Source organism: Bos grunniens, chromosome 13 (genome assembly GCF_055505025.1).
Source record: "Bos grunniens cultivar Pamir isolate PY7600 chromosome 13, Bosgru_T2T1.0, whole genome shotgun sequence".
Classification (NCBI taxonomy): Eukaryota; Metazoa; Chordata; class Mammalia; order Artiodactyla; family Bovidae; genus Bos; species Bos grunniens.
The window spans coordinates 54,041,177-54,055,988 of NC_141177.1; the positions used below are offsets into that span (position 1 = coordinate 54,041,177).

Genomic DNA, 14,812 nt, shown 5'->3' on the forward strand with positions numbered 1-14,812 from the left:
GGAAAAAACTAAGACAATGGGTATTACGCTGCTCAAAATAGTAATACAAATTAATGCAGACTAGTGCAGATTACAAAACATTTCCACTGGATCTTCCCAGCACTTAAGCGGGGTTAGTTTGGCAGGTAGTATTCAGGAGTAACAGATTTATAGACAGTCAACAACTTACAAGCTGATAAGGGGAAGAGTCAGTACTTGATCCCAGGTCTTCTCTACCAGGCTAGGTAGACTGCCTTGCAGTGAAGACAGTGAACTACTAAGGTACTTTTGCCTTGAGCAGGGATAAAAGTCTGATTCTTGGCCTAATTTCATCTATAAATGAAGATAAGGTCAATCCTTCCACTTAACCCTTCTTGCAAGGGGCTGCAGCTATTCTGTCCAGAGACCAGTCTTAACTGTTTAGTAGGAGGAGATGAAAATTAACAGTGGCTCTTCACTGAAGGGTTACCAAACATGAGGGCCCTAATCTGTGTAAACAAGGGGGAAATGAAAGGGACTTAAAAATGGGATTAATTTGGCTTAGAACTTTGTTGGCAATATTTGTAGATTCCTCCTATCACCTCCACTATGACAGGTAAGCAGTTTGTCTGACGTCACATGGCTAATTAATAGCACAACTGGCTGGAATCCAGATCTTTCATATAAAGTTTAGTATTCTTTCCATTAACTCCTGCCCTCTTTTCTAAACCCAGTATTTATACCATATCCTGGACAAATATTTTAAGGATAAGAAAAAAAAGACTAAGTGTGCCTATGGTAACTTTTTCCCCCATCAATGCTGTAATGTTGGCCTGACATGTAGTGGTTTAGATGCCTTTAGAACAGAATTTAAGTCAACCAGGATGATTTCTCTGAGTATGTTATCCGTCACTCAGATAATTTGCCAGAAAAGGGTATTTTAATGGCTTTAAATGGAATTTAATGAACTCTTAGAAATGGCAGTTTTGGACCTGATAGGATTAATGGGACTTAAAGGACTTTTAGAAATGGCAAATTCTTTCTCAACTGAGGGTCTTGTTCATTTGAGGACAGAAAGCACATGTAGCTCTGAAGGTCTCAGAGAGGTAAGGTCCTGGAGGTTAGCCAGTGGATAAGCAGAAAGCAGAGGATGGGGATGATGGACAAATGTTCACAGTAGCACCAGAAAGTAGTGGACTGACCCACATCTGTGTACAGATAGCAACTTTATTTGTCCACACCAGGATCAAGTCACTTCACAGAGAGACAGAGGGTGGTGGGAGGCTGGTATACATAGCACCATTTACTTTGCAGGCTTCGGGAGGCAGAGCATCACTCCTACCAGGGCACCCTGGCCTTCATCCTCCTCTTTCTTGAAGGGCCCCTTGCAATAGGCAGATCCTCACCCCACACTAACATGCTACTGGGCTTGTTCCCCGCACCATCCCAGCACAGAACCTATTATAGCCATCTGTCCACTGGGTCCTCATGCAGCTCCTATGAGGTAGCTGGGATGGCCTCCCACTGCAGAGGGGAGGGGCCTGAGGTACAAAACGGTAAAGTGACCTGCTTGTGGACAGATGGGGAGTCCCAGCTGGGCCTAGAGCTCAGGCACGATATCTGGGCCTGTTTTCCTCCAGTCTCCCTTTATTACAACTTCCTCCTCTGAACAGGCTTTGGCCTGTTATTCTGTTGACTTCTTTAGGATCTTTCCCTTTAATTTTATTCCCACCTTCAAGTTACTTTACCCTTCAGGTCTGCACACTACTGCCTCTAAAGTTCAACTTGACCATCATGCTTTAGCACTTCTCTTCTCTCCAATAAATCCCTGCCGGAGTACTTTGCTACCATTAAGTGATTAATAGAGTATGGGCCTAACTGTTTCAAGTACTTCCTTAATTTTTCAGAAAATCTAACTATCTACAGGTAGTGTTATCCAGTTGTAACTGAAATGGATCCCTCTACATAAGGGCCTAAAACAACACAGAAGAAAATTTAAAAAAAAATTATCTCCATTTCCAGGCCTTTTTAAAGCAAGGAATCTATGTCTGGGTATGGAGTTAATACAAGTCCACGAGAAGTCATAAATATCAATACTGTAGAATCTTTCCCTAAAATACAACTGTTAGCAGTGTTTCAAACATACATTAATATGCTGCTGTGACTGAAAACATGACAATCATAATTTCACTTTGTCTTCTGTTATGCTATTCATCTAATTTTCTGGAAGGTACGAGAAGGTACAAACTTCTCTTTAGAGATAAATAAACTGAGGCACAAAAAAAAGACAAGTGATTTGCTCAATGTAACAAAGTGTGACAGCATCAGAACCCAGGAGTTCTAACTCGATTCCAGTGTAGTCTACCTCACACCTCCTCCATAATCACTCGTTCACCAGAGCAGCTTGCCTGCCTGCCATCTGTTCCTGGTTCCAGGGATGTTCCCACTGTGGTTCGGACCATTTCTCCACCTAATGGTATTTCCAGTATTTAGGTAAGCAACTGAGCTGCAAAATATAAAACAAAACCTCTCCCAACAGGCCTGTACTTTTTATTTCACTCTCTAGATTACAGGAGGGCTTCCCTGGTGGTTCCAGGGATAAAGAATCTGCCTGCAATGCAGGAGACACAGGTTTGATTCCTGGATCAGGAAGATCATTGGAAAAGGAATGGCAACCCACTCCAGTAGTCTTACCTGGATAATCCCATGGAAAGAGGACCCTGGCGGGCTACAGTCCATGGGGTCACAAGAGTCAGACATGAGTCAAGAGACTAAACCACCACCACCACCACCACTAGCTTATAGGAAAGCTTTTTAAATTCCAAGTCTGCTTTTTATATTTCTTGAAATAACTCATGTCTCTTATGTCTCCTGCATCAGCAGGCAGGTTCTTTACTCCTGAGCCACCTGGGAAGCCCAAATAACCACTAAGAGCTTTAAGTCAGGTTAATGATGGTCAGTTATGGCTTCCCTTCTAAAGTAAGTTGGAAGCCTGGCTCAATACCATCTATCTCCTGTAGGAAATGTGTGTGTTTCAGAGAGAAAAGGGGATGTGTCTGTGAAGGGCTGGTGCTTTTAAAAAGAGTTATCTGTTGCAGGCTTTCCTTATTCATACCACCCTCAACTGTTACCAAAGCTATTCTCTTCTAATAATATGCCATTAACAAGGTGAACTTTTGTTTACACTTTGTGAGAAAAAGTGACTCTGGAGTTTCCTAGAAGAAACATTTTCTCAGTCTTGCCTTTTGCAACATTCTAGACAGAAAACAAAGACACAGAGAACAAAATTAGCTACAAGTATTTGGGAAGCTTATATAATCCAAATTGTTTCCATGATCTCCAAATGACAAACCAAACCTAAAGATATATAAGTATGAATATAAAGAAACCTAAACATGGAATGCAAAGAATTTACTTATAGGGAGTTATTTTATAAGATAGCCAATTTCTCATCAAAGATTATCAACATGAACCAAAACACATGATTGTGGCTTCCTATCAGTTCTGAACCATATCCATAGAGATAGACTAAGGACAAGTAAAATAGAGGCAAAGATGGTTTGACTATTCAGTGCTTCTAGTAGTTATGTCACAGACACAGCAAATATAAAAAGGGACCAACACATGTTGTGTCTACATTAGCCTAATGAACTACAGAGAGGTTTTAAGAACTGAAGATTGTAAACTCCAGGAAGCAGTCAAGTTAAACTAGTAGAGATTTAAGCAATGAGGTCATGGTGTACAACCCTAATCCTGTATCTTGTCAACTACTGTGCCTCACCCCAGCCTTCTCTCAGCCAAGGTCATATGCTTTAATAACTTACATGTGTATAGTGCTTTAAACCCTTTCACATCTATTTCAGCCATCTGATCCTCACAACAACCCTGTGAGGTAGGCAGGTTTAGCAGCTGAGGAAGCTGGTGTATAGAGGTAAACTAAAGTGTCTCCCACCAGTGACAAAGCTAGGGCTAACTAGCTCTGTGGCCTTGGTTGCATCCTTTTTCTACTGGGCCACCCCTTGCATTTCTAAAGGGTCTTTCAACTAGTGGAGACACCTGGGAGCAGCCACTAGCACATATGTTCCTACCACTCCACATATTAACCGTTCATCCACTCTTTTTTGTCTGAGGACATGGAAAAGGAGCTGGGGTATCAGGAGGCATTGGTTGGACCCAGGCTCTGCCAGTGTAGGAAATACACTCTTGCATGATCAGCTCCTAACTTTTGGTGTTTGAAATTAACCTCTGAAGCAACTTTTCAAGTCCTAGCTGGAAAGCCCCGGTTGCCTCTTCCACTGCTGTGGCCAAGCGTCTGACCGCAACCACCGCATCCCTGCGGAGCTCGTTGGCAGTGTCCTGCTGAGCGCTGGCCTCCTCGCCAATGGCAATCAGCCGATCCAGTTTTTCTTGCTCCCGCTTTGAAAGTTCTCGTGCCAACCTCCTGTTTTCTGCCAGCTCGGCTGCAATAGTCCTGGCCACTGACCGCCTTCTTCGCCGGGCCCACCTGGGAGGGGGCTCACTGGTCAAAGGTCTATCCCCACCAGAAACAAAAGGAGCCCTGGAGGAGGAGGCTGGAGGCTGCTGTGCGGAGGCCACCCCGTGAATGTTTCGGCTGGAGCTGGAGCAGGGGCTGGGCTCACCGGACACAGCCAGTCTGGTCATGGGGATGCTCTGACAGGGGGCAGCTGCACCTCTGAAAAGGTGATGAGAGCTGCTGTAGCTGGGGGTCCCTTGAGAGCACCCTGCAAAACAAAGCAACAATGTTGCAGAGAGGACATTCCTGCTATGGGAATGCTTGGAGCCAGCTGCAGAGTTGAGACACAAGGACAAAACCAAGGCATCTCTCTGCAGGGGGTGGGGAAGAATTCATTTTCTCATGCGGATATTTTGGTCTGCTACAATAGTATGTCCAAAACATCCCCCTCTGCCTTCCATGGAGCTATCCAACCCTTTCTACAGCCACAAGTTCCTAAGTCCCCATTATAAATAATGCCCAAACTAGTTTGGTTCTAAAGAGTACTTGAGGTTTAAAAGAGTTCTAATATCATACATACCTAGGGTTATAGCTTTTAAAAATCTGGAGCCCTTTCTCTCACCATTAGGTTTAAACGAGAGGGCAGGGGCTGAAATAGCGACTATGCTGAAGAGGTCACCATCCAAATACACACTGATGAGAGCCAAGTGACTCTGGGACCCGGACCCTTCACACGCTTGGGGGTTACCTGCACCCGAGGATTCATCCCAGGAGTCCTCGAGGTCACTGGTTTCTGGCATCTGGTCACTGACCCTCAGCTGACAATCATCTGACTCCTTCACTGTTTTCAAAATAGGCTGATGCTCTGCTGCCTGAGTCCTTTTTGCTCCCAGAATGCTGGTGCCCTCCTCCCCTGGGGTGTCAGGGGCTGCTAAATTCAGGTCACTGTGCTTGGCCCAAGCAGCGTCCTCCATTAAGTTGTCTGCATCAGTCACTATCTGATTTCGGAGAAGCTGATCCAAAGTATCATAAAAGGGACAGTGTGGTGGGTCGCCCATACTTGTGGCGTGGGCCACATAGGCCTTTAAATATAATGCCTTCAGGACTTTGAACTTGGAGCGGCACTGACGCTCGGTGCGGCGGAAGCCTTCCTGCTGCATCCGCTTGGACACGGCCTGATAGACATCTGCGTTGTGATGCACGGTCTGCAGGCGCTGAATGTACTCTGCCTCGCCTAGTATGGAGAGAAGCGTCCGTGTCTCTTGTCTGGACCACCGGATGCCCGCACTGCTATTGGAAGTGGCCATGGCGGACTGGGAAGAAAGGCTAGCTGGAGGAGACTCTTGGGCAGGAGGGTGCCGACCTGAAGGTGTGAGGAATTTCTGTGTGCTCCAGTCTATCTCCAGGAGCCAGCCGCTTCTTCCCTCTCTGGGCTAATTGCTGAGAAGCCAGGTCGGAGGACCGCATTTCTGGCTGGAAGGCCACAGGGGAATGAAAGTTACAGGAACGGTGTAAGGATAATTGTGGCAGTAAGTTAAGTGGTGCTACCTGTAAGTAGGTTGCAAAGAGAAAGGATGCCAGGGTTGAGAAAAGCCCAACTCTGGGAGTTCGCTCAGGATGGGGACTGGACCAAGGGCTACAAAGGGCCTTACTGGCTTGGCAACAAGGGGACTGGCTTCTCCACAAAAGGCAGGATGCTTCCAAGGCTGAGACCTGGAACCACCGTGTATCTGTAAAAATCACCATTGTCTTGTAAGTAGATAGACCAACGGGGGCGGGGATGCCTGGATCCCGAGACACATCACTCTGGAGAAGGGATAGCAGGACCGTGGTGCAGTAATATGTGTCTGCTGTGGCTCATTCCTCACTAACCTTGGCCTGGGTGGTATGCTATGCTGTGTGTTACCCATCTGACTGTCACCACTGCGCTCCTTTGTTAAAAGGTAACTTCCAGGGCCAGAAAAGCAAGCTAAAGTTGTTCTCACTAATACAAAGCTTTTTGCCTAATATGGCAGAAGACATCCATATCTTTATTTCCACCACCTGCCCCCAAATATCAACAAAACCCAAAGAGGGCTCCCAAAGAGATGCACCTATAGAACTATTCTGGATTTTGACCGTGTCAATGCCAGTACCCTGGTTGTGATAGTGTAGTATAGTTTTTCAAGATGTTACCAGTTGGGAGAAAATGGTAAATCCAGAAATAGATTGGATCTCTCTGTATTATTTCTTGCAACAATATGTAAATCTACCATTATCTCAAAAAAAGTTTAATTAAAAAAAATATTATTGGCTGCTTACTTCCTGCCTTTTTTTTTCAGTTTATAATTTGAAAAATTTAGACAGCAACTCAATTTATTTTCAATACGCTCAGTACTAAGTTTAGTCAACAGATACATGGATATGCGAGTGTATGTATCTTCACAACAATTTGAATTCTCTCCAAAACACTATAGTTTTTGACTTAATCACAGATATTCTAAAGAAAAAAAAATGAGCATCAAGTTCAACTTACCTAAATATATAGGTAAGAGATAATAAAAAACCAAAATCTGTATGTAATATATATATATATATATACACACACACATATCAAATTTAATCCATGATTTCCCAAACCTAAAAACAACACAAGGAAATTTCTACTTAAATTCTCACCTGAGTAAGGTAGAAAGGAAAGAACCTGAGGTTAAGAGTTAGGTGTCCTGGACCACAGTCCTGTAGAGTTCACCCCACTAAACTAATTTAGGGATACTGTAACTTCTGCGTGCTTTGAATTTCTTATCCAGAAATGAGGAGGTATAAAATCTGCCCTTCCAATCTTACAGGGATTTCTGTGGATTAAATAATAGATGTGAAAGCACTTTTAAATTTAAAAACACTATATCAAGTATTACGACTCCAATGAAAACGAAAACCCCTAATTTATAATTATAATTTGAGGTAATCTATAATTTGAGGAGACAGAAGTCTGGGGAAGCAGGCCTCTTTAATCTTTTAATTAAAGTTATAGCAGATGATTAACCTGATTCTTAAGACTTTAATTAAGCTGTTTTCCCTAATGATTTAAGGTGTAAGCCAACTGGAAAAGTTAGTTCCCAGAAAGTGTCACAAAGAGATCTGAAGAAGAAAATCAATAGCTTCTACATAAATATTCACCAATTACAATAGACTTTACAAAATTCAACTATAGTGCAAATAAATCTTCAAATTCCCACGCAATCTCGCAGTTTAAAGAGTACTGTAAAAACGTGTTAAGTTCAAACTGCCACCTCTGAATGATACAAATTATCAAAACTAAATGCACACTGGCATCTACCAATACTAACAGACCTGTAAGCGAGAAGCAAATGTCTAAATGTCTCCGTGAATCCCATCTTTGAGAAAATTCAGCACTAATATCAAAAGATAACAGCCTACTGGGGAATTCTGTGAAATGACTCAGTCATTAAAAACAACGAAAAACACACTGGAAGTTTCTAGTTTCATTTCAAATTATGCTTACATTTAAATTATAAACATGTTTTTTGTTTACCATAGGTGAAAGCATTATTTTACTCCATACCTTCTGCCAAGGATCTGCTTGACTTTCATTACTGTGTTTGAAATATTCCTTATTCTACTTTGTTTTGCTGCCAATCCAACAACCTGAAAAAGAGCAATCTATTACAACACGTCATTTTATACTTATTTCAATGTACAAAAATGAGGAGAATGGTACCTCTTCATTTTTTGAGTAAGCAACAATGGCTGGAGTAACTCTGTCGCCTGCATCATTTGCGACCACATCAGCCCGGCCATCCTGGAGGTAAATACACAACTGTATTAGTTCTTTTGAAATGAAATATATAGTCTCTTTAGATACATTCAGACATATGTGGGGCCCTGTGACTGACATATATGTGGAAACAAAAACTGCTTTACTGTATTTCTAGATCTTAATAACCAGAATTCTACAACCAGCTGCCTCTTTTCAGTCTGTTCTGCATAGTTGATAACAGAAGAGACATGATAATAACCTCTCTATATAAAATAACGTGTTAATACATTAACCTTTCTATCTCTTTTCCTTTTCCCTGTAAACGCTAATCTTTCTTCCCTCTTTTTACATATGATGAATTAGCAACAATCCTTCGGCTTTTCCCTACAAATCATTTGACATTTAACCGTGAGACGAGTATCAGGGCTGTCCCTTATGGTTCCTTCCGCCTCCCCACAGACGAGAAGAAGCCCTAAACTCCCAGTCACACACTCATTTCCAGAAAGGACAAGTGACTGGAGCACACACCATCAACTGGCTTCCTACGCTTCTCGGGATTAACAGGTCCAGTTCCAGATCGCCGCCACCTTGCTCTTTCTTGGCAAACGTCCAGAAACCTCCGGGTACCAGACGCTCGGGTCCCCCTCCCGGCATCCTGCGTCCATGAGGTCCCCAGGTCCGCCTTCCTCCTCTAGGCCTCCAGCGCCCAGGACGTGGCCGGGTCCGTCCCCACCCTCAGGGGGGACCTCCAGCTCCCAGCGTGTCCCTGGGTCCGCCCCCCAAACTCCCGGGGCCTCCAGCGCCCAGGACGTTCCCGGGCGCGCCCAGGACGTTCCCGGGCCCGCCCCCGCCCCTGGGGCCTCCGGCGCCCAGAAAGTCCCTGGGTCCGCCCCTGGGCTCGGGGCCTTCGGAACACAGGATGTCCCCGGGTCCTCCTGCACCCTGGATGTGCTGGGTCCGCAGCTGCCTTTCCTGAGGGGCCGCAGGGGAAGAGGCCGAGTCCGCCCAGCCCTTAGCCCCGAGACTTCCTCGCAGAATCGCCTCTCCGTGCGACGTCCCTAGGCCCGCGACACGCTGTTCACAACCCCGCAGACCAAAGGACTTGGCCTCGTACCCAAAGGACGCTGCACCCGCAACCCAGCTCCCCGAGTCCCTCACCTTATAGACGGCCACACAAGCTGATGTGCAGCCCAGGTGAACCCCGATGGCCGCCATGAGGCGGCAGAGACGCCGGCAGCACTAACGGGTGGTTTCCCAACAGCAACAGCGCCGGGCCGCGGCACAGCCCCATCAAGCACCGCGGAGACTTCACGTTCCAGTCCACCCACTACGCCTCGGCCCTTGCCGAGGCCGCCCGCGTCGCCGCCAATCAGCGTGAAGGTCCCGCCTTTTCTGTCGCGCAGTCGGCGATTAGCTATTGTGAGTCTCTCCCCGCTGGGGCAGCACAGCTTGAGCAATATTGCGCACGCGCAGGTCGGGGATGAGAAACGAAAAGGCTCCTTCGTCCCACCCTCTTTTCCTGAGAGCCAATGGAAACTCACGGTTGAGTTGCGTCATTTGTCCTAGCAACTCCGGGTAGATTCATTGCATCCCAGGCTCCGCGCTGCTTCGTCCTGCCGGCGATACCCGCGCGGCTGTTCTTTTCGCAGGTGGCGAGGAGTTTGAAACTGCTGGCTCAGCATGTGGTGCGGCGGCGCAGCCGCAATGGTGGCCTTTTGCGCCGGACTTTGGGTCTCTAACCCGGGGCGGGCGCAGGGCCAGGAGGCCGGGGGGATCCCGGGCGCCGACTGTGAAGGTGAGCGGTGTGAGACCTGCTTGCATGGCGGTGGCACCAGGTCACAGCGCAGCTGTTGTTAGCTTTGGCGTCTCCCAGCCTTGGCTATAAATAACATTGCACTCAGGAATGCGGGCCCTGGCCCTGGTTTCTGATCGCCTTCGTCCAAGCCTAGACAAAAGTTCGAGCTGGGCCCAGTGACACCTTCAGACTGCGTTCTTGGTCTGGCTCTATTAAACCGCCGTAGTCAAAGCTGGTGCGTTTATTTATTTATTTTTCTCTTTGTCCCTCATTTTTATTTATTTTATTATTATTATTTTTATTATTTTTTACTTTACAATATTGTATTGGTTTTGCCATACATCAACATGCATCCGCCACGGGTGTACACGTGAGCTGGTGCGTTTAGATTTGGACTCAATTTTGTGCACACACGTCTAGCTGCAGAGACACGTGCTGCTTCTTGTAGTGTACAGAAGTCTTTCAAGTTCAAATTAGTTTGTAACTCCCAAAAAGACAAAACGTGACAAACTATCTGTAATTGAGGTGAAATGGCTTAAATCAGAGGACAGAATTAACATTTGTTAGGACTTCACAGGGAAAAGGGACTTTACAAAGGAGTACTTTAACTCGTTAGAAAAAGGAGGAATACAGAAGAATGAGTCCTTTGCTGTTCACGGAATCTCCTCTGTGGACTTGCAGCTAGAATAGATGGGTCTACATCCCACTCAGCCTTCTGGCTCCAACTGGCACTGTAACTGTTTCTTGAAAAATCAACGTGACAATACCTATCTCAGAGGGCTGTTAATGAGATCAAAGAAGATAATTAGCTGTGCTAGCTCCTCCCTCTTTGGGTTTTCCTTGTGGCTCAGCTGGTAAAGAATCTGCCCGCCATGCGGGAGACCTGGGTTCGATCCCTGGATTGGGAAGATCCCCTGGAGAAGGGAAAGGCTACCCACTCCAGTATTCTGGCCAGGAGTCTATGGGGTCGCAAAGAGTCGGGCGACTTTCACTTTCAGCTCCTTCCTCCTGGACTACTGGAGCACTTACCTCGTGTTTAATTCATTGAAATAATTACCTTAGATGTATATCCTTCACTCATCCCTAAGCCTGAAAATCTATTCTCACATAACAGGAAATGGTAGCTTCACAATACATGTTGAATGAATGGGTAACTACAGACTGTACCATATAAGTGAATAAGTCTTCACAATTGGAGTCCAGTTTTCTGTCGGCCCTGCAATAATTAAGCTTTTCTCCAGAAATTTAAAATACCTACATGATGTTATTACCAAACTTTAGATACAGGTAGTTACTCAGCTAAATATTGTAATTTTGTTTAAAGGTCCCGTATAACTTAACTAGGTCCTACACGTATAAAGCAGAACTTAATAAGGTATAGACGATTGGATTAATCATCAGCAGTTTAGTTTCTGGAGTTTCTACTTACAAACATTTCGGAAAAGCCAGAGCATATGTATTAATTAAATCTGAAGCTTCTAACTTGAATTTATTATAGCATATTGTGATTATTAACTGGCATGTCTGACTAACCTGGGTGTGTGTTCCCCTTTGTTAACACTAGAATTATAGCGAAGGAAATACTGGTTTTAGAACAAAACGAAAAAGTCTAGATCTGGGTCTGTTTCTGCTTATGAGTCTTTATCATTAGCCAATTAACTTCCCATCAATGTATAAGATTAAAATGCTATACTATACATAATGTAGGGCAAATTGCCATTCTTATCATGACTACTCTGTGGCATGGGACACCACTGATTTCTTTTATCAATAGAAAAACCTGACACAACATCAAAATTAATTGGCTGTATTTTGAAATTGGGAGATGTCATACTAAAAAATTCAGATTTCTGACTTATCTTGAAAACCAGGTTACCAGTCAAGACTAGCCCATCTGTCCATATAGTGGGAATTAGCTGTGGCTGCTCTTTTCAGAAAGGACAGCGCATTGGTCCTTGGATTGGTTTACCCATTCATTTTATCTGCCTGAGTCCTGAGAGTATTTAAGTTTCTGATTGTTTTAGGTCAAGTGAAGCTTTACTGGAAAAAAAAGTAAATATTTCTGAATCTCATTTAAAGGATAGTATTATGGGACTATTAAAATTCTTTTTTACTTTGAAATAATTATTCACTTATGGGACTAATTTTAATAAATAAAACCCTACAGCATAACTAAAAGGAGTATGATTATCTGGTTAAATACATGCCAGAATCCTTAAACTAATTTGTTAGTTGATTTATAGTGATATTACTCTCTTCATGTAAGCCCAAGGAATCTTTTCTATTCTTACTGTGACTTCTCTTTGGCATGGGACACCACTGACTTTTTCAGAAAATTTCTTCTCTCCCTTTTGGCCATGCCAGATGGCATGTGGATGTTAGTTCCTCTACCAGGGATGGAACCTGCACCCCCTGCAGTGGAATGGTAGAGTCTTAACCACTGGATCGCCACGGAAGTCCTTAAAATTTCTTTTCCTCATGGCTATGATACTGCTTTACCCCTGCTTTTGCTTCCTGTCTCTGTGCTCATTTGCTTGACAGTATCTGTAAGTTTCTAATTCTCTAGCCATGGCTTCAATATTAGAATTTTCCAGAATTCTGCCCTCTGTCCTCCTCTCTTCTCAGTCTACACACTCTTCTGTGCAATTGGAATTGACCTACCCATAGTCTGATTAATCCCAGATGTTTATATCTACCCCATCTCCTTTCTGGAGTCCAAGACCTTGAATCCAATGGACAACTGAACACATCTACTTAGATATCTTCTACTTCAAACTCAACAGAGTCACAAACCAAAGTTATTTTCTCCTCTCTTTCTCAGTCCCCCAAGTCTGTTATGCTATGACACCAGTATATAACTAGTCCACTAGACTAGACTTCTCTCCCTGATCCCCTAAACCCATCAAACACTGGGGCTATTGATTCTACCTTCTGATTGACTCTGCTCCTTTCTTTTGCCCAGCTCCAGTGCCTTGTTACCAACCTTCACCATTTTCAGCTGCCACAATTGCATCCTTCCCCTAGTGTGGTGATCATGTAATTCCCATACATAGTATCTTTTACTGATCTTCCAAATTCCTCCAGGGAGGTGCCTCCCTTTTGTATCTAGTACGTGTCTCATAGTGTTGAGAAATCATTTTGGCTTCCTCCACGTGTGCCTTCCTTGACAGTCAAGACTTTTTCTCTTCCCACATCATCTCCAGCAGCTACCATGGTGCATAGTTCAATTCTGTTGAACACACGTTATATAGTGCTTCAATAACAGGTTATATAGCTTATAGTGAGTCAAAAGTGTATCATTCAAAGTGCAAGTTAGAATTCCCAACTTCCATCATCTAGGTAATACATTGACAGAGCAACAGTTGAAGTGTGGATATCATCTGAAGGTGTATTTGAGAATAGAGAAGGAGCTTTGAGGCATCAGAACACAGGGTTTCTTTTGCAGGAAGAGGAGAATCAGGGGTCATCAGGAAGCTTTAAAGATGGTTTCTGCATTGATCCCTACAGCAGGTATCTCCTTTGCATACTTATCAAAATGCATGTTTTCCACATTCTATCAGCAACATTCAACACAACTTATCAGTCAGTCCCTCCCTTTTAACACTTTATTCACTGTCTCCTGGGACACACTCATTCTGTGTTCTCATCCTACCTTACTGGCTTCTTATTTCAGTCCTTTCTGGTTCTTTACATCTTTTCAACTCCTACACAATGGAATTACATCACACTGAGACCTGGGATCTCTCCCTATCCTGTGGTTTCACCCTTTAACACCATTTTATTGTTCAGTTCAGGCGCTCAGTTGTGTCCGACTCTTTGCGACCCCATGGACTGCAGCACTCCAGGCCTCCCTGTCCATCACCAACTCCTGGAGTTTACTCAAACTCACATCCATTGAGTCCGTGATGCCATCCAACCATCTCATCCTCTGTTGTCCCCTTCTCCTGCCGCCTTCGATTTTTCCCAGCATCAGGGTCTTTTCCAGTGACTCAGTTCTTTGCATCAGGTAGCCAAAGTATTGGAGTTTCAGTTTCAGCTTCGGCATCAGTCCTTCCAATGAATATTCAAGACTGATTTCCTTTAGGATTGACCAGTTGGATCTCCTTGCTGTCCAAAGGACTCTCAAGAGTCTTCTCTAACACCACAGCTCAGAAGCATCAATTCTTCGGCGCTCAGCTTTCTTTATAGTCCAACTCTCACATCCATACATGACTACTGGAAAAACCATAGCTTTGACTAGCCAGACCTTTGTTGGCAAAGTAATGTCTCTGCATTTTAATATGCTGTCAAGTTTGGTCATAACTTTTCTTCCAAGGAACATCTTTTAATTTCATGGCTGCAGTCACCATCTGCAGTGATTTTGGAGCCCCCGAAAATAAAGTCTGTCACTGTTTCCACTGTTTGCCCATCTATTTGCCATGAAGTGATGGCACAAGATGCCATGATCTTAGTTTTCTGAATGTTGAGTTTTAAGGCAACTTTTTCAGTCTCCTCTTTCACTTTCATCAAGAGGCTCTTTAGTTCTTCTTCACTTTCTGCCACAAGGGTGGTGTCATCTGCATATATGAAGTTATTGGTATTTCTCCTGGAAATCTTGCCTCCAGCTTGTGCTTCATCCAGCCCAGTGTTTCTCATGATGTACTCAGCATATAAGTTAAATAAACAGGGTGACAATATACAGCCTTGACGTACTCCTTTCCCAATTTGGAACCAGTCTGTTGTTCCATGTCCAGTTCTAACTGTTGCTTCTTGACCTGCCTACAGATTTCTCAGGAGGCAGGTCAAGTGGTCTGGTATTCCCATCTCTTTAAGAATTGTCCAGAGT

General features: G+C 44.2%; 2 protein-coding genes across 8 annotated transcripts in view; one reads left to right on the forward strand and one right to left on the reverse strand.

The window, feature by feature from the left end:
• Positions 1-9,523, reverse strand: part of LOC147361013 (heat shock 70 kDa protein 14) — a 25,992-nt gene extending 16,469 nt beyond the window's left edge. The window contains exons 1-6 of one of the 7 annotated variants that reach the window (XM_086334255.1): positions 9,351-9,523; positions 8,154-8,234; positions 7,998-8,080; positions 6,085-6,162; positions 5,181-5,905; positions 4,202-4,700 (exon numbers count right to left, since the gene is read on the reverse strand). In XM_086334255.1, the coding sequence (XP_086190381.1) occupies positions 4,202-4,700; positions 5,181-5,739 (1,058 nt within the window). In that variant the 5' untranslated portion in view covers positions 5,740-5,905; positions 6,085-6,162; positions 7,998-8,080; positions 8,154-8,234; positions 9,351-9,523. Of the gene's footprint in view, positions 1-4,201; positions 4,701-5,180; positions 5,981-6,084; positions 6,163-7,090; positions 7,267-7,997; positions 8,081-8,153; positions 8,235-9,350 lie in introns of those variants that run through there. The other 6 variants (XM_086334256.1, XM_086334257.1, XM_086334253.1 and 3 more) reach the window with 6 other exon arrangements.
• Positions 9,410-14,812, forward strand: part of CDNF (cerebral dopamine neurotrophic factor) — a gene marked incomplete at its 5' end in the record, with an annotated part of 22,056 nt that continues 16,653 nt past the window's right edge. Inside the window, one exon of the mRNA XM_086334266.1 lies at positions 9,410-9,611. Within this exon, the coding sequence (XP_086190392.1) occupies positions 9,410-9,611 (202 nt within the window). The remainder of the gene's footprint in view (positions 9,612-14,812) is intronic.